This window comes from Balaenoptera ricei, chromosome 7 (assembly GCF_028023285.1).
Source record: "Balaenoptera ricei isolate mBalRic1 chromosome 7, mBalRic1.hap2, whole genome shotgun sequence".
NCBI lineage: Eukaryota > Metazoa > Chordata > Mammalia > Artiodactyla > Balaenopteridae > Balaenoptera > Balaenoptera ricei.
Window position 1 is genome coordinate 114,383,235 of NC_082645.1, and position 19,816 is coordinate 114,403,050.

Genomic DNA, 19,816 nt, shown 5'->3' on the forward strand with positions numbered 1-19,816 from the left:
AGACCAGAAATTTATCCTTGGGACAGGATAAAGGAAAGGCTGTCTGAACTAGGGGACGCCAAACACAGTTGTGGTAGTGGCCCCTTTGGGGAGGTTGAGTGAATGCTGGCACGTTGAATACTGGCTGAACATTAAGAGTCCCAGCTTTCTTTTCCCAGCCAACCTCAGAATGCTAGTAGCCAAGCCTATACCCTTGAGTCCAAAGATAGGAAAATCTTTCTCTAAGGAATCTGAGCGGTAAAGAAGATTTAAAGCTAATAACCTCAAGGATTTCCCAACCAACAGCTCAGCTGTGTTTCCCTACAGTAAAGCTTGCAGACAATAAGCTCCACCCACTCAAGCAGAGCTTTTTAGGATTTCACTAAAAATCAGCCTTTTAACATTTCACTTTCCTATATAAAGAGAACCAAGAGGAAAGCCTTGAACGTGAAATAGGAAAACCAAAGCAGGAAAACCAAACAGGAAAGCAACTAGAACAAAACAAGAAGAAACTATTTTTTTATATCCTCAGAGAATTTCCTTTTTAAAGAAAGTATCTGTATTACAAGATTTAGACACTTTAAAAAAGAAACATTCGGAATGGGGGAAAAGGAGCTCTTTTTTAATTAAATTAACAGCATGAAATTAAAAACATGATAGAAGAAATGAAGAAGACTCAAGGTTCAGATTGGAAGATAAAGTTGAAGAATTGTCCCAGAATATGATAGAAAAGACAAGAAAAGTAGAGGACCAGTCCAAGACATCCAACATCTGTTCAATGAGCATTCCAGAAATAGGGAACAGAGAAAAAGAGGAAGAAGAAATGATCAACAGAATCATTCAGGGAAATGCCCCATTACTGCAGGATGTGACTTTCCAGACAGAAAGAGCCTGCTGCCCAGCACAGTGATGGAGACATACCATCTCCAAGCCACATTGTCATAAAATTTCAGAACACCGAGGACAAAGAAAAGATCCTGTAGGCTTCTAAGAAGGAAAAAAAGAGTCACATACAGTAGATCCAAACTCAAAATAACTTAAGACTTTTCTGTTGTAACCCTAATTTCTGAAAGACTGTGACTTCCATGCTAAAATGCTGTACCCAGCTAAGCCATCAATAAAATGTGAGAGGAGGAAAGGACATTTTCAGACATGCAAGGTCTCAAAAAAAATGTACATCTCATATACCCTTTCTCAGGAAGCTACCAGAAGATGTACTTCACCAAAAAGAAAGAGTAAATCAGGAAGGAGGAAGACGTGGGATTCAGGAAACAAATAAACTAGTACAGTAAAGAAGTGAAGGAATCACCTAGATTGCAAGTCACCAAACTTTTCCTGTAAAGGACCAGTTAGTAAATATTTTTGGTTTTATAGGCCATTTGGTCTATTACAGCTACTCAACTCCGCCATTGTAGCACGAAAGAAGACAATACATAAATAATGAGAATGCTGTTTCCTACTAAAACTTTACTTAAAAACAAGTGGCAGGCTGGATGTGGCCCACAGACCGTAATTTGTTGACACCTGACCTAGACGATGGTGAAGAAAGTTCCCAGGGTACCAGCTCTACGCAGATGCAGAAGACAGGGGTTCAGATTGGAGCAGGTCAGAAGGTGACCATCTGCAAGCCAGGAAGAGAGCGCTCACCAGATACTGAGTTGGCTGGCATCTTGATCTTGGACTTCTCGGCCTCCAGAACTGTGAGAAATAAATTGTTTAAGCCACCCAATCTGTGGTATTTTGTTATGGCAGCCCTAGCAGACTAATATACTATCAACTGAGCTTTTTTACTGGATTACATTAAAATCTATTGGTCTGTTTCACACTTTGAATGGATCTTTTACCCATGCATGATTTTTTATCATGTATTTAGAAATTTAAGTCATTTAGAAAATATTGGCTTATTAGTCTGATTTTCTTAATGTGGACACATTTCATTATATGATATTAAAAAATCATATTTATTAATATCACTACAGACCCTAGACAAGTCTTTAAGTAATAGAAAACATGTATCATGTGTCAGATAACAAGGTTTTCAAAATTCTGATTTTTGTAAAAGCTCTAATTTTATCATTGGCAATAAATAATGTTAGTTGTTTTTCTTGAAGTGCCAGATAACCATCGTGTGTCACTTGTTCCTCCAAGTAACAATGATGTTCTGTAAAAAAGGCAGTCAGTTCATCTCACAACTCAAAGTTATGTTAAGTGCTTTTCCTCAAGACAATCACTGTACTTTGACATGCTGCATAAGGGAAAAAGACAAGTACTCAAGGGTTGAGCCATAATAAAAGTATTAACTTTTACCGCTTCATCAAGAACATTCTTAAGTGAGCTAGGTTTTTTCTTTTCTGCGAGTGTGTGCTGGTGACGAGACCCCGACCACTGCCACCACTTGTTGCCATTGCCTGATTCATGCCAAGGCATTAACAGTTTTCCCCACCAGTGCTTCTGTACCATCCGTATAAATGTCAACACATGGAAAAGGGCAAATAATGCCTACTAGTATTATTACGAAAATAGTTTTGACCTCATGGATCCCTGAATGGATCCCCACGAGTCCACAGGCCATACTTCAAGGACCACTGCTTTAGACAATTGATGGAAAACTTGAGGTGGATTAATGTACAGAGTTTACAGAAAAACCAACCAAATAAAAACAAGACAGTTGTTAGTTTCGGTGAAAATAAAAAGTTGTGTAGGAAAGAAAAGTAACGCTTAGTATTTACATAGTTGTAATAGTTAAATCTCATAGTTATGATGTAACTTTATTGGGAAGATTGAGGGCCTGGAATGGTTATCTGGGTTTGGTTGGGGGAAGGGAGTGTATGTGGAAAGAAAAGTAAATTCTCTTCTTCTATAGTGAAAAGTTTGTCAATAATGCCTAAAGCTGAAAAATCAGTAGTAATCAAGCAGATTATATAGAAGTATGAAAAGTAAATAACAGGGCTTCCCTGGTGGTGCAGTGGTTAAGAATCCACCTGCCAATGCAGGGGACACGGGTTCGAGCCCTGGTCCGGGAAGATCCCACAAGCCATGGAGCGGCTAAGCCCGTGCGCCACAACTACTGAGCCTGCGCTCTAGAGCCCGCGAGCCACAGCTACTGAGCCCGCATGCCACAACTAACGAAGGCCGCGTGCCTAGAGCCCATGCTTCACAGCAAGAGAAGCCACCACGGTGAGAAGCCTGCGCACCGCAGCGAAGAGTAGCCCCTGTTCGCCGCAACTAGAGAAAGCCCATGCGCAGCAATGAAGACCCAACACAACCAAAAATAAAAAAAATAAATTAAATAAGTAAATTTTTAAAAAAAAGAAAGTAAATAACAAAATAATCTGCTGAGAGGTGAAAGTGGCTGCCCTTGGGGAGGGGCAGAGGAGGGAGAGGGACAGAGGGCTGCTGTTCTTCATAATGAGCCTTTAAAAAACTACTTCACTGTTTGAACTATCGATACTTCCATTTTTAAATTTTTATTTTGAAAAATTTCAAACATACATGAAAGTAAAGAAAATAACACAATAAATCCACCATCCCTATCTCCTAGATTTAACTACTGTCAACATTTATTCTTTGCTGAAATATTTTAAAGCAGACCACAGACATCATGCCATTTCACTCTTACATATTTTGATATGTGGCTCTAAAAAATTTGGACGTTTTCTTACATAACCACAATGCCATCAGACACCTAACAATTAATAGTAATGCCCTGGTGTCATCTAAAACCCAGTCCGTAATTACATTTCCCAGATTGTCTCCAATCGATTTGTCCAAGGTGGAATCAAAACAAGTTACCAACATTACATTTGGTTTTTGTGACTCCTAAATATCTGATAACAATTTCCTTTTTAAGAGTCAAGAAGCAAACACTATCTGAAATACAAACAAGGAATTGTGAAGACAGTATGCCAGCAGTCATATTTTGGTGGGGGTGGGAACATGCATGAGGGGAAAAAATGAATGGAAAAAGACCAGAAGGAAATAAAATAGAATGCCCGTAGTGGTTGTGTTTGGGTAGTAAGACTACAAGTAATTTTTTCTACTTTTTTGTATTTTCTAGTGTTTTTTGAAAACATGTATTACTTTCATATTTTTATAAATGCTTATTTTGCAAAAGTTTTACTAAATAGAAGATAAAAGCCCATAGAAGAGAACTAACTTGAGTCAACAGAAAAGAACTCTGAATCTGAATTAAGCCTGCCAGGGCCAGACCCAAGGAATAAAAAGCTGCCTGATCTAGTGAGCTTCCAAAATACGAGGGTCATAAAAGAAGCACTCGGAAGAGGCAGACTCTGAAAACTCAGCTGGTCTCTGGAGGGCTTCTTTTGGAGGCGGTGTCTAGTGACCAAGCCTTCTGGCACCGGGGGGCTGAAGAGCAGGTGTGAAGAAGGCACAGGGTCCAGGAGGGGACGCTGGGCCTCTGTCAACCAAGCCAAACAGGCAGCGTGAGCATTTAGACTTCAGACAGTCGTGGAGCAAGCCCCACTAACCACACTCCTTGTCCTGTGGTCATTCAGACATCCTACCCAGAACAAGAGGCCACACGGTGGGTGGAACTGGTTGGTTAGTCCTGGGTGTAGTGACAGATAAGTATCTCTTACTCACAGTCAAGATGCATGAAATGAGAGTTCAGATTCCAGACTCACGTCCAAGAGATGGTGCTTGTTCAAGACACTGGCAAGGAAAGCCTGAGTTGGTGGGGAGGGGTGGGAAAAGGGGAGGGTCAGGGGGCCAGAGAAGGCAGTAAGGAGGGAGGTGGCCCTGCATCGGGAACCCAATAAACAAGGAGGAGGGCAGCCAAAGCCTGAGGCTGGGTTTGTATGTAGTGGTGGCTTCTCGTGGTACAAGGTCTTGGACTTAGAAGGAGCCAGAGAAGGGCCAGCAGCATTGAGCCACTACTACTGCAGCATGGCTGCCAGTCTCACCTGGACTTGAAGTGGAGAAAATTTTTGTTTTTTTATTCCTTTGTCTGCTGGAATGTCTTACCTTCTGGAGCAGGCATGGTCAGCTATAGAAAGCATATTCCAACTTTTTTTAAACACCCAGTAGATTTTTTTTAAGTATCCACTAGGAAGCCTTGGTCATATATACTTTCCTTAAGCCAGTGCCCAGGTTTTTAGAATAGTAAACTCTGAAAGATCCATTTGGGGCATATTTCTCACGTATTGGTGGTGAGAGCATTGTTCTCTCATCTAGATAATTGTGATCATATATTTTCGTAAGAGAAAACAAACCCAACTAAATCTGGTGCTTTGTAAGATCCAAGTCTGGTACCATGAAATCCACTTTGACCATGTCAGGCCAGTGACTCATTATCCCCGAGCACCACCGGCACGTCTGTCTCAGTTGGCACTAAGGCCCTGCAAAACAGAGACCAGGTCCACGTGCTTCATTCATCGGAGGCATCTTAATTTGAAGTCCCCTTTGGAAACAACACCATTCTTACACTTTAAAGAAGGTCACAAACAATGAATCTGACTTGATAACTAAGTCCTTAAGTCTTAGAACCATAAAATCTCAGGGTCAGAGGTCAGAATCATAAAGAAAGAGTCTCACAATTACAGTAGCAATCCACAGCTTGTGTCTCCCACAGCGTACCTGCCCTGTGCTGTCTGGCTCAGTTAGAATGCAGGAGTGTACTCCAGAGGTGCCCGTTTCAGCCTCAATCAGTGGCAAACTCCTTTCAGCCATTTACACAGCCCAAAAGCCATGGGGTCATTATTGACTCTGGTCTTTCTCTCACCCCTCACATCCAGGCCAGCAGTAAGTCACCTCAGCTTTGCCTCCGAGGCCTCCAGAATCTGCCCCCTTCCTTACCACTCCCAGCACTGACACCTGCATCCAGGCTGCCGTCCCCCACCTGGACTGCAGGGGCCTCCTAACTGTTCTCTGAGCTTCTGCTCCTGCCCCACTTCATCTCTCCCTACACAGCAGTAAGAGTGATGCTTCTAAATCAGAAATTAGGTCTCGTCTGTTTCTCCTTTTTAATAGCTTGTCGGTCTCTCATTCAGGATAAAATCTAAGAAATCTTTAAAGTGGGATTTTTTTTCCTGTTCTTTTCTCGCTGTCCTCTCTGCTAGAAATGCATGGATTACAGAGAGTTCTTGGGACTAGGGTCTCTTCTCATTGCCTGGAGCATCTTTACTCACATGGGAAAAGCAGATTTTACTACGTGCCTGAGCTCTCCACTACGTAGCAGCTCCGAAGCCCAGCTTCCATGACCTGACCTCAGAGGAGGTCAGACTTCGCTAACTGCCATCCTAGAAAATCCTGCAAGTCTCTGCCCATTCCTTGTAGCTCAGGAAAAGTCTTTCTAGTCCCTGCCTAACACCCCATTTTGAACATTGGACATTGTAGGAGAACTATGGTATGTGCCCGTTCAGGCTGTCTTTCTTCAGCTGGATCTTCAGTGCTACTTAGGAATCCTTTTCTTTATTGCTAATGCATTTGTTTCAAACCTTTATTCTCGGTTCCAGCTTCCAACTTTGCCTTCCAGTCCTCTTTCCCTCAAGACCCACTATTCCCCCAGGTAACTTTCAGTTTTCCTTCTTGGAAAGCAGAGAGACCAGCCAGCTGGGTCTGCTACAGTACCCCCTTCAGAGGCTCATCGTTTCCCCTGTCTTGATGCAGTGAAACACGCTCCTGTTGCAACCTGAGGTTAAGCCCTATGTTCTCCAGGTCTTTTAATGGCATCGGCATCCTGTGAACCACCCAGACTCTCAGTCTCTAGCCTGCCACATCCCAGCAGTTTTAAGTGATAGCAGCTCTCCCTTTGCAAAGTGTCTCTCATCAATCCTCTCTTCACTGTTACCACGGTCGCTGTCCCCACCCAAGTACTTGCCATCCTCCCCTGGATGGGAGAGACTGTTCATGGCCTCTTCATTCTGTTTCCCCAGTGGTGGTAGGTGACTTTCCAGAAGCTGAATCTGGTCCTATTACTCAGTATCCTCTTACAGCATGACAGTGGGACAGTGGGTTATGATCACCTACAGAAGTCTAATCTCTAGAGGATGGCAAGCAAAGACCTCCACCAACCCCTCCCCCATTGCATAACCATCTGCCGCACATCCTTCAGCCCCCTCAGCCTCTGCTGTTGCCACTGTAGGGTTCGTTTGGCCTAATATGGAATTGCTCCACTTCTGAGACTTTGCATATGCTTTTCCCACTTCCTAGAATGTCCTTCCCCGCATCCCTACTAACATGAATCCTACTTATCCTTGAGACTCGGCTAAAATGCCACTTCTTCTATGAAACTGTTATTAGTCCTTCATTCATTCACTTAGTAAATATTCATTGAATGTTTGCTCTGTTCTATACAAGGTATTGAAGATACAGGAATTAAATATGCACTAAAATAGAAACAGTAGTTAATTCCTGATGGTGGATTTATAGATTTTTTTCTTCTCCTTTTCCCACCTATATTTTTTTAAAGTTTTCTGCAATGAATGGATATTGTCATTGTAGTAAAAGTAAGAATTATTTTGAGATTTTTTTTCTGTTTTTGTTTGTTTGTTTGTTTTAATAAACAGGAGAGAGATATTGGAGTGTTTTTGTAGGCTGCATGGGAAGGTGGATAGGAGTTGTTGAAGGTGAGGAAGGAAGGAATAGATTTTTCGAACTGGGTCACGAAGGAAGTGGGAAGTTCAGGACCCAAACCCCAGGTGGGAGATCAGCTCTCACTAGCAGGATGAGGACCACAGACTCTCCCAGCCTGGAGAGAGTACAGCATGGGGTCCCTGCTGAAATCTGGGAGTGGGGCAGGGTGGCCTTTCTGAGAAAATGCTCAGATGGGAGGAACCCTGCCCTCCCTGTCAGAACCCATCTTCCCATCTCCCACCCCTACAGCACCTGTTGTCTGCACTTCAGCACCATATGTGCACAGATCTGTTGTCCTACTGGGCCTTAACATCCTTGTAGCAGAGCCCATTTTTAATTTTTAAAAAAATTTTAAAAAATTTTTGGCTGCGTTGGGTCTTCGTTGCTGCGTGTGGGCTTTCTCTAGTTGCAGCGAGCGGGGGCCACTCTTCGTTGCGGTGCGCGGGCTTCTCATTGCGGTGGCTTCTCTTGTTGCAGAGCACGGGCTCTAGGCACACGGGCTTCAGTAGTTGCGGCACATGGGCTCAGTAGTTGTGGCACATGGGCCCTAGAGCGCGCAGGCTTCAGTAGTTGTGGCACGTGGGCTCAGTAGTTGTGGCTCGCGGGCTGTAGAGCACAGCCTCAGTAGTTGTGGCGCATGGGCTTCGTTGCTCCGCGGCATGTGGGATCTTCCCGGACCAGGGCTCGAACCCGTGTCCCCTGCATTGGCAGGTGGGTTCTTAACCACTGCACCACCAGGGAAGCCCGCATTCTTAATTTTTTTAATCTCCTCCCTCCCCTCCCCCACAGCACAGTGCCATGTACCCCCAAAATGCTCAAAAATGACTTCATAACATGAATCGCACATCCGTTTTCACAGTTCTGTTTGTTTCGCCTGCTGCATTAGCATGGTGTTCCCTTGGTAAGGCGTTTTTATCGCAGCAGCCATCTCAGCACCCCTGAGCTATATCCTGGGATCGAGGAAGGCCTCGCACAGCTCCCGCCAGGAAAGGCACGCTGCCTGCTTCTGCGTGATGGGCCGTCCACACAGAGTGTCTCCCCCTCTGCCTTCCCCGCTCACCCTGCCGCTGCCACACCAGCTGCCACCTATGGCAATGCTATGAAACTTGAAAACTCAAATGGTTGCTCCTCCCGGGTCATCTTGGTGTCTGCAGCAAGCCCACAGAGCCGAGGCACATGTGTAGGACGTGTGACTGGGGGCTGCAGCTAATGGTAAAGAAACACAGTGCTGGGTTTTGTGTTTCGTCCTCGTACATTGCAGCGGAAATCTTGCCGGAGCAGCTCCCGGTGAGAGACAATAGCTTCAAAGGCTGACTCCGAAAATAATAGAAAAGTTCCCAGAATATTCATCTTTAGTCCTTAGCGGGGCAGAATTGTTTTATTTCAGGCCTGTAGAGACAGCCTGGGACCAGAGGAGCCTTTGGAAGAACTCTCCTATGTACTTTGTGTCCTGGTTTGCTAGTGAAGGTACCGGGCAATTAGAGGCTTACCTAAGGTCACTTCAAGGTAACAGCAGACTAAATCCTGAGCACAGATTTTGCTGTGAATCCTTGAGATTAAAATAAGAATATTTTCAAGAAATACAAAACAAAACAAGACATTTATCATTTTTAAGACTGTCATGCAAAGAGCTAAATATTATTTTTAATCAACTTTTCTCCTGCATTTTGATGTTACTAATCGTGGATTTGATTTAACTGTAAGGACTTGGGCTCTGAGGTTAATAAACAACATAACATGTCGCTGTGCTGCATGTCTTTAAAAGAAGGATGGACCTCTTTTTTTGAGAGATGGCTTAGGCTGGTCTTTTTGAAAGGCTGGAGCTGAATTAACCTCACAGGCTTTAGGAGTCTGTGATTTTGTGTTTCCTGGGTCAGTCTGAACGCAATCCTGAGAAGCCTCCTCCATTGCTCTCCTACGCTTTCCTCCCTTTCCTCCCTCTCCCCCACCTCCAGCTTCCTTCCCACAGCCCTTAGGCCTCCCGGCCAGTCCACCACCTTTAAAGCTTCCTCCCGCCCCTCCCCACCCCCTCGCAACTGTCTGCAGTAAAGGGAACGCTGTTCAAAGTCCGCTCAGGCGTGGACCCTCATCCTCTGTCACAGGCATGGAATTCTTGTCTCCTAACCACTTCCCGGCCTTCAGGCTTTTCTGCCATTTCCTAGGTTTGCAAGGCAGACACTTGAGGAAGTCTCCTTGTTTCCTTCCTGTTAGGCTTAGAAGTGTAGACAGCTACCTCCAGGGCAAGATGGTGTAGGGGAGCAGATTTGCCACCCCAAAATGTCTCTTTGACATGCGGATTATTTTGAGCTGAAAACAATCAAGACCCAAAAGACTCAGGAAGAAACTTTCACTTTACCCTAACTGTCCATAGAACGTAGGTAGAGAGGACCTGTTTCCCGAAGGGAAGGAGTTGTCACCATAGATAACTATAGGATGAACTTGGTATGGTAGACAGGGAGGAACCTCGCAAAATCTGTTTTGTTAAAATTCTTCTCTGTGTCCCATTGTCTCTGCCAGGCCCGGCAAACATTTGCTTTTCCATCTTCAGGTGAATTTCCTTCCTCTGCTTCTAAATCCTAAACTACCCCCAACATCCTCTTTTGTCTTTAGTCGAAGATGGTATTTAAGGTAAGGTTTCAGCCATTTTAGTGAGTTACTCAGCTTTCTTGAGTCTCTTCCATGTATACCATGTTATTAAACTTTTGTTTGATTTTCTCCTATTAATCTGTCTCATGACAGTGTAATTCTTGGACCAGCCAGAAGAACCTAGAAGGGTAGAGGAATATTTCCTCCTCTCTGACAATAGGAATGGGCCTGATTATAGTCTGAGGGACAACAGATTAGGCTGGTGGCAAGTGACCTGAAACAGTAGAAGAGAACACAGTTGACTCTATACAAATAAATCCTCCAGAAAATTCTAGCACATAAATAAACTGCCTTATAACTAAAACTGGCAAATGCATGGCCCTCTGCTGCCCATGCTCCCTCCTCAGCTTCCCTTGGCATTGGTCACTAGTCGGCCTGTTACCTGAAAACTGGGTTCGCCTGTTGGTGGGTGTTGAGCCAAAAGACACAACCAAGCCAAAGAGCGGGGGAAGGAAGGATTTATTACTGGCAGCAAGTAAGGAGAACACCGAGGATCTTTCCCAAAGCAGTGTCTCCCCGAGGAGCAAAATTGGGGAAGTTTTAAGCTAAGGATGCCTGCATACTCCTGAAGAGGCTTCAGCAAAGGAGGGTGGAGGGTTCAGCATAGAATTCGGGCAGAGGTTGATGGAGTACAGGTTGTAGTTGATTGAAGTCACGAGGATCAGAAAAAGTCAACATCTTCATTCGTAGGTTCCAGTTAATCTGATAGATGAGCCCTCAAGGGGGGTTTGAATTTTGCAAAACAGCTCAGAAATGTGCTTGAGGCTAATCTTTACCGTTGAAACAGAACTAGGAGTCTTTATAACTGATATATTATCTCCGATACGGTTAAGTTAGCTCCCTGGCCTGGTAACAACGGTTTGTTTTTACCTTCTTTCATTCCCTTAAATTCAGCGACTGAGACCTATTCTTCTGCAAGGACAAGCATTGTGGCCAGGCTCAGATCTCAAAATGGCTGAGGCCTTAGATGGTTTCTCTTATTTAAGAAAGTTACATCTGGTTCTCCTACTCTGGGGACCCCCTATCCTATCTGCTTACACAGTCCCCCCCTTGAGATATTTCACTCTTCTTTCTTGAGGGGTACAGGGCTGAGAGTGGGCATTGTAGTCTCCCTAGTTAGAGGAGTGAAACTCTCTTGTTGCTAGAGCTAGAGAAGTTTTGGGGTCCGCCGGAGTAGTGTCTGAACCTCTCGCTTGCATAGCATTATTCTAGCAGGTGTAGGAGAGACACAGCAGGAGAGACAGTTAACAGCAATTTTGCAACATCATTAGCAGAGACTTGATCCAAGAGACCCCTGAACCAAACCGTTTTCCCAGTATTTTCCCTAAACTGGGAAGAGGATCATTCAGAGAAGAGATTTAATTTTTTTTCATATGCATCATGAGGTGAGTCACATTAGAAGACTCATCAGGTATAAAAACCAGCATTCAGCATGTCTTATAGCATAAGTTCCTCCTTGAGCAGCTGTTAAAATATCAAGGGCCACGCAGTTCTGTAGGACCGCTTTTTTCATCATAGAAACTTCAGAGTTCAGCAGACCGACAGCCTGATTACTGTCGTTCTAAGGCTTGCTGGGTACATTTCATGAAGGCCTCTGTGTGAGTGATGATGGCCTCTGTTTTTGATTTCTGAATTCATTATTTTCCTTAATGGTAAAAGCGGATGTACAAAGCATGTTCAATAGGCCTCTAAACAGGCCATTCTGGTCAGTGTAAAGTTCAAGTTAAATCATGTATTAGCCAGAATGGCTTTCCCATGCCTAACTTAGTGTGTAAAAATTTATTTTATCATTTCCCCTTCTGATTGCAAATCTTTCGATAGGTCAGATATTTGTCCCTTGATGCCAGGGTGATTGCTGCCTGGCATCCATCATGTCCCGTGGTGCCAGGCCTCCTTTTTGTTTATACATAGTTGCCTAGTTGTCTATGTTGGGGGAAGACTAATCAGATATAGTGAACAGGCTCAGAGGTGTGTTAATGGGGAAACATTTTATAGGCCATACACTGTATCAGTTATACTGAACTGTCACACAGACATTATACATGTGCTTTTAGCAGTAGACTTAAAGCAAGCCGTGGTTATTTGTCATAAGTAGTTATGGTCTGTGACAGTTTCACTAGAGAATTTCCTTTAGTTTTGTTGCACATGAGCTAGTTAAGAGTCCTTGATAAGGCTGCTGGGAATCTAAGAGTTTTCCATTTTTAGAGGAGTCAGGTAGAGAGAAAAGAAAAATGTCTCAATCCTACCCACAAAGGTATAATTTACCAAGTTGTTGTAGGTTATAATTAGCTTAAGGGGAAAGGTTTCCTTGTATCTGGAAAACACAGATTAAAAGCCAGCACTATTTCTTTGGGAAAGATCCCCAGTATTCTCCTTACTCGCTGCAAGTAATAAATCCTTCCTTCCCCCGCTCTTTGGCTTGGTTGTGTCTTTTGGCTTGACACCCAGCAAGAGGCGAACCCAGTTTTCGGGTAACAGGCGCAGTCCGGCCACAGTAGGCGAGGACACAGCTAGGTCTAGATGAAGTGTATTGCTGACGGTGCTTCCGTCTTGTTTCTTACTCTTTGATCCTACGGTCTTCTCTGTTCTTCTTTAAGAAGTGACCTGTACTTCACTCCTTCACCATAGGCCTAGTGCAAGGAGCAGGCCCAGCCGAGGAGACCCCTGCTGGCTCCTCACCGCCGCCCCCCCCCCCACTGCTCCCTGCATGACGTCACCAGCACCCTCCCATCACAGACGTGTTGCCCTCAGCCTCTCCGAGCTGTCTTCGAGCCCTGCCTCTTTCTGCCTGGTTTCTTTTCGGACACATTCCTCTCGGTACCTTTGCCTTTTTTCACCGCTGGGCCTCCCCACCCTTGGGTCGTTGCCTCGTGTCCACAGCTAAGAAGCGGCAGAAATCCGCATACCCCTGCCCTGGCCACCTCAACAGCCTGGTTTTGTTCCAGGCAGGAAAATGTTTCTTTCTTCCTGTTACGTTTTCCATTTGTTTGTTTGTGTGTGTGTTTTTATTGAATTATAGTTGATTTACAATGTTGTATTAGTTTCTGGTGTACAGCAAAGTGGTTCAGCTGTACATATGTATATGTGTATATATATATAGCTGAAAAACAATATGTATATATTCTTTTTCATCATAGGTTATTATAAGATATTGAAGATAGTTCCTTGTGCTATACAGTAGGACTTGTTATTTATCTATTTTGTATATAGTAGTGTGTATCTGCTAATCCCAAACTCCTAATTTATCTCTCCCACTCTTTCCCCTTTGGTAACCACAAGTTTGTTTTCTATGTCTGTGAGGCTGTTTCTGTTTTGTAAATAAGTTCATTTTCCTGATATGTTTTTTTGAACCAAATATTTTACGTATAGAAGCCCAGAGCTGTTACAGAAGTGATTTTGCATCTAATTACTTAAAATTACAAATTAACCCGATCAGCAGTTTTTCGAACCAAATATTTCTTAATGAGACACTGACATATTTTTTAGAAGATAAATTTTTAAATACATTTGAATGGAAATTAACTGTTTTCAAAGGATATGGTTTTCTCACAACTTTGTATCTATAAAATATAGAAACTTGATATTATTTTGTTTACTTCATATTTTATAACCTTTGGCTGAAATATAATAAAAATAGCACTAGATTTTCAGTCTGAGCTGATCCTGGCTGTCACTTAGGAGTTTTGTGACTTTTCACTTGTCACTTAGGATTTGTGACTTTTCACAAATCCCCAACCTTTTCTCGCAACGTAAAATGGGCTGAATAATGCACTCCTCCCAGATGTGTTGGAGAGATTTTAAAGGGTCGTAGGTATGAGAGCTCTGCCACCGAGCAGGGCCAGGTGCTTTGCAGTGTTGAGCCACTTCCTGTCCTACCTGGTACCGGAAAGTAGGTCTTGAGGTAGACAGTATTTGCTCGTTTCTAACCGGGTTTTTTTTCCAGCCAGATGCCTTCCATCGGTATTGGCAAGATATTTAATCTGACGTTCCACATAAGAACGTCCTAGAGTATATGCAGGAAACTTGCCGCCTGCAGAAAGGGAGTGACCCAAATCCTGTGATTAAACGAAGGGAAGAGGAAGGACATGATTCTTCTTTGAAGGGTTCTGTTTATGAAGCTCCTCGTGGCTTTTTTACTTTTTCCATGAAAAACTCTTTGTCCTTTTGTCTTCTGCCACTGGCCCTGGTTACGAACAGGGCGTTGATGTGAATCCAGTTTCCAGATTGGAAATTAATGAGGTGTTCCATCCAGAGAGCCCTTCCTCCTGTACTGTAAGGCACGCTGCCCCCGGAAACCAACACCCCCCGCCTGGCCCCGTTTGGGTCTCTGCTTTCCTGTTGCCCTTCTCTGGGTAAGGCTGCGATGGGCATCCTTGCTGCCGCCCCACAATGTGGTTTCTTGGCCTAAGAATTTTTTTAGTCCGTGTGTCAGGTATGATTCCCAGAATCACTGGATTGTTTTGAAGCAGGATAGGTTCTGCTGCCCGACCGTCACTGGGCCAGGAAGTTCTTTCTGGCGCTTCAGAGCTTCCACTTCAGCCCTTTGTATGTTCAAAAAGAAGGTACAGGGCTTCCCTGGTGGCGCAGTGGTTGGGAGTCCACCTGCCAATGCAGGGGACACGGGTTCGAGTCCTGGTCCGGGAGGATCCTACATGCCGCGGAGCAACTGGGCCCGTGCGCCACAACTGCTGAGCCCGCATGCCACAACTACTGAAGTCTGCGCGCCCTAGAGCCCATGCTCCGCAACGAGAGAGGCCACCACAGTGAGAGGCCTGTGCACTGCAACGAAGAGTGGACCCCGCTCGCCTCGACTAGAGAAAGCCCGCGCGCAGCAACAAAGACCCAACACTGCCAAAATTAAATAAATAAAAAATTAAAAAAAAAAAAAAGGTACAGATTTTCTGGAATGCAGGCATTAAGGGAGGGGAGGCTCAAGTAAGGTGAAAGAGCTGTGGGAAGCTTCTCATCAGCGCGGAGTCTCAGATTTGCTGGTGTTCGTGGGTGCTGTCATTGACTGATAAGGAAACAAGCTGAAGGAGCAGAGGTGCCCGTTAGGAAAAAAAAGTAGCTCAAACTGACTGAGATAGTGCAGCCATTTTGTATTGCTAGCAAGTTTTGATGAGGAGTGCGAGACTTCTGATTTTGTCAAGTTACAGTTAATACATTTTAAGAACTCCTCAGGATGAAAAGTGGCCCCTGGTCAGGGCTCAGCCCTATAAATGAGGGTTCAGAGGGAGCAACAAAGTTCTGTTAAGAGCCCGGATCTGTGGACTTCAGGGTGGCAGGGTGTCTAGGAACCTCCTGGAACTTAATGCAAAATTTTGTTTGTAAATACTTAAGGGGAGAGGGCCTGGAGCTTTCACTAGCTTTTTAAAGCAGTTCTTGACCTACCAGTTTGCATGAAAATGGATGCCCAGTCAGGGTGGTCCGAGACTCCCTGCCCTGTGTGCGGTGGTTACCCTGTGTGAGTGTGCAGGGCTTACCTGTGTCTTCTGGGAAAAGGGGACACAGACCCCAAGAGGCCAGATAGCCTATGAGCCGGATGCCTGAGGGAGTGTGTGAAAAAGGAGTGGAATCGAACAGAAAGGAACATTTCCCCAAGCTAAAGGTGTGGACACACAGAAGGAGGAGGATTGACTGACTGGGGTTGGAATGAAATGGAGAAAAGGAAACAAGCTGAATCTCCAGGGGGAAAACTTTGCGACCGCAAGAATGAATAGGTCGTGGCCCTGTCATCCTAGCGGAGGTTGGAGCAGCTCCATTAGTGGGGAGTTTTCAGGAAATGTGGATGTGATGGAAGGACAAGCGTGGGCTGACCTTGAAAGGGGCTCTTCTGGAGACCTGCACGCACTACTTCCCCACAGGACTGTTGGGCAGTCCCTAGAATTGCCTCTACAATTTCTCTTGCATTCAGCACACTCAGACACCTCCTGAGAGCCAGGTTCAGGACCCGCTTGCCACAGCAGAAGAGTCATGAGCACAGTATTTGAATTGCTTGTATTTTGAGATAGGAGTAGTTCTTGGAATAATCCAGAAAGTATAGTTTGAGGGGTTTTTTTTAAAGAAAGAAAGTCTGATATTACAGATTCAAGACTCTTCATAATAAGGCTCTTTGCACTGAACTAAAGAAAAATGTGAGAGGTTGCTACCATTCTCTTCCTGTGCTTCATGGCTGCCATTTCAAGAGTACTGGTTCTTCCTTCAGTGGAAGGAGAGGGTATCAGAGGGGTCTGTCTAGCCATCCAGGGTAGGAGCTGTGTCCCCTAGAGGTTTTGTGGTGTGGACAGCTGTGGGCTGGGCTCTCCTGTTCCCCACTGGAAACACCTATGGACCCTTCAGATGGTCTTTTTTGGGAAGTCTTGTCTCTGAAGTTGTGGCCACAGTGGTTTAGTTGATGAAAAGGGTGTTTGCAAGCCCAGGGAGAAAGTTTCTGCTTCCGATTGGAGCTCCCTCCCTTCTCCCAAGCCCCCTCTGCCCCTCAGCACATCTGGCTTTTCCCTGCTCATGAATCACATTTCCCACAGCATTTATCTCTGACCTTCTCCACTGTCTTCATGCCCTTGAACCCCACCCAGCCCCCTTCACTCTTTGTCCTACACTTTTCCAGAGATCGGGGCCATCCACTGTGAGTGCTCTCACCTTCCCTCTTCTTCCCCTCGAGATCTCCTCCCCCTCACCTCCCCTTTTCTTCCTGCCCTCTCCAGGCCACTTTTCCTCTCTCCTGGAGGGGTCGCCTTGGCCCTACTTGGCACCACTCCCTTTGCTCTCTCGCATCCTCAGCCTTCCTTTTATACTGGCTTCTTCCCCTGCCTGCAGACATGGCACAGTCCTCTGTCCTGCCTGCTCAACAACTTCCCTGTCCTACCATCCTTCTGCAAGCGGTCACCCACGCTCATTGCATTGCCTCTACTGCTGGACATTCACCTATCCTTTTTGTTTTTTTTTTTAATACATTTATTTATTTATTTATTTATTGGCTGTGTTGGGTTTCCATTGCTGCGAGTGGGCTTTCTCTAGTTGCGGCGAGCAGGGGCTACTCTTCGTTGTGGTGTGCGGGCTTCTCATCGCAGTGGCTTCTCTTGCTGCGGATCACGGGCTCTAGGCACACGGGCTTCAGTAGCTGTGGCTCGCGGGCTCTATAGCGCAGGCTCAGTAGTCATGGCGCACGAGCTTAGTTGCTCCGTGGCATGTGGGATCTTCCCGGACCAGGGTTCGAACCCGTGTCCCCTGCATTGGCAGCAGATTCCCAACCACCGTGCCACCAGGGAAGTCCCTCACCCATCCTTAACCCAGAGCTTCCCAAACTTTTTCCCATCATAACACACGCAGAAGATGTTGCTGCTTGAGTGGCACGTGGCGTGTGTGTGCCAGGCTGAGGGAAGGCAGGGCTCTGGTCGCCCTGAGGGCGAGAAGAAGCACTGTGGCAGCATCCCTGTAATCCATTCCCAGCACATGCCTGAGATCTTTGCAATTCGACCCTGTCCCCTGCCCCGCCCCATACTTTTCCCCCTAAAATAGCCTTCCTAAAGACCACCAGTAACCAAATGCTAAATGCGAAGACCTTTTCTTTGTTTTCATCTTCCTTGACATCCAAGTGGCATTCGACATACACTAGTGGTTGAGCGTTCAGACTCTGGGGCGGGCCTGCCTGTGTTCAGTTCCTGGCTTTGCCGTTCTCTAGTGGTATGACCTTGGGCAGCTTATTTAATGTGTCTCTGCCTTGCTTTCCTCATTTGCAGAATGAGGATAATAAAATACCTACCTCCTAGGGTTGCTGTGTGAGTTAAATAGTTGCCATACGGAAAATGTGTAAGCGGTGCCTCTCTGGTCAGAAGTGCCGTTGAGTGTCTCCTGTAGCTTTTGAGTACCCCTTCTCTGAGGCCTTTTCTCCTGCTTTTCCTAATATTGGACGCTCCTGATCTTTCTCCTGTCTCTTTGAACTCCCTTGTTTTTTGTGTGTTTCCATTCTCCAGCTTCTCTTTTGGCTCCCCAAAATGGAGGAGGGCGTAGAGAATGCAGCCTCGACTCTCCTACTTACCCTCTTCCCTTCTTGGGCCCTCTGGTCGACGATGCCAGCTCCCACCTTCACCCCAGTCATTGCCCCAGGCCCCGACTGCCTGCTACAGATCGCCCTCTGGATCTCCTCCCTGCACCTCGGACCCAGGAGTCCCCAAAATATTTGAATGTTTTATTTTTGTTTTAAAAATAATAAATGTTCATTATAGAGAATACAGACACATTGAAAGGATTAAACATCTTTAATCCCACCACTCAGCAAGCACCACTGCTGAAATGCTCTCAAGCTGGGCTGCGTTTCCCCCAGGGAACATTTAGCAATGTCTGGAGACATTTTTGGTTTTCATCTCGGGGTTTGGGGGAGGTGCTACCGGCATTTAGTGGGTAGAGTCCAAGGATGCCACTGAGCGTTTTACAGAGCGCAAGAGAAAATTAGCCCAGTAGTGCCAGGGCTGAGAAACCCTGTTCTGGACCTTTGTCTCTACATAAATGCTCCAAATAGAGCAAACTGGAATTGGTTTTCTCTCTACCTCCGTCCTGCTTTGCACCTGTGTTCTCTGTTTCTGTCTGTGGCCGCACCTTCTCCTTCAGCCCCCATCAGGTCCAGTGAGATTCCCCACCTGTCACATCTTCGGCGTCCATCCCTTCTTCTCTCTTCCAGTTTGGCATTGATGGCCACTCTCCCAACTCATGAGAAAGCCTCCAGCAGGCCCTTCACCTCAAGCCTTCTGCTGGGCCTCGCCCGTGCCTCCCGCGTGCTTAGAGGCCGCTCGTCAACTTCCACCGCCTGCGAAGTCCGTGCCCTGAGCTCCCTAAGGGCGGTAGCGCCCCATCTGACTGCTCTTTGTACCCCGCCAGAGCCAAATGGCACTTTGAGCACAAAGCCAGCGCTCAGTGAATCTGTAGAATCTGTACGAATGAACGGTTGTGTGAAAGAAAAAGCTGAAAAACATTCTCCCTCACAATCTGTCCATCTTTGCAGATCCTCAGTGAATGGTTTGGCCAGACTATCATCCGCTCCTGCACCAAACTGAGCTACGAACACGCACAGAGCATGATTGAAGGCCCGACTAGGAAAATCCCCGAGAAGGAGCTGCCCCCCGTCTCCCCGGAGCACACCAGCGAGGAGGTGCACCGGGCTGTTTTGAACCTCCACAGTATCGCAAAGGAATTACGCAAACAGCGGTTTGTGGACGGCGCACTTCGTTTGGATCAGGTCAGTGGCTTCTTTTTTTTCAACAACCGGCAGATTTGACTTCGGCCAGAACCCAGTGTGTGTGAGGTTTAGCGTGGCAGTCCTGGGCTCCTGCCTCCTCCTTTCCTCAATCCCTGCGCTAAAATAGTGTCCTCTGAGGCAGGCAGGAACCACCCCCACCTGCCCTCCCAACTCCACAGGCACCCAGGGCCTGATGACATGAGCCAAGGTGAAAGGGTGGTGCCCATCTGGGTGGCTTGTCTTCCAAAAGATTTATATGTTTACAAATATCTGGATTAATCTGTGAAAAAGCAGAGAACTGAGGAGACTGTAGAACGTTGGCTGTTGGAGAAAGCGATGGCCCGGAATGGTATCGATTGCTCTTGA

The 19,816-nt window shown here is 45.8% G+C and overlaps 1 protein-coding gene across 7 annotated transcripts in view; it reads left to right on the forward strand.

Moving 5' to 3' along the window:
• DIS3L2 (DIS3 like 3'-5' exoribonuclease 2) overlaps window positions 1-19,816 on the forward strand; it is a 371,579-nt gene that overhangs the window by 278,140 nt on the left and 73,623 nt on the right. For all 7 annotated transcript variants that reach the window (XM_059928940.1, XM_059928939.1, XM_059928944.1 and 4 more), the window contains one exon: window positions 19,217-19,450. In XM_059928940.1, the coding sequence (XP_059784923.1) occupies window positions 19,217-19,450 (234 nt within the window). The remainder of the gene's footprint in view (window positions 1-19,216; window positions 19,451-19,816) is intronic.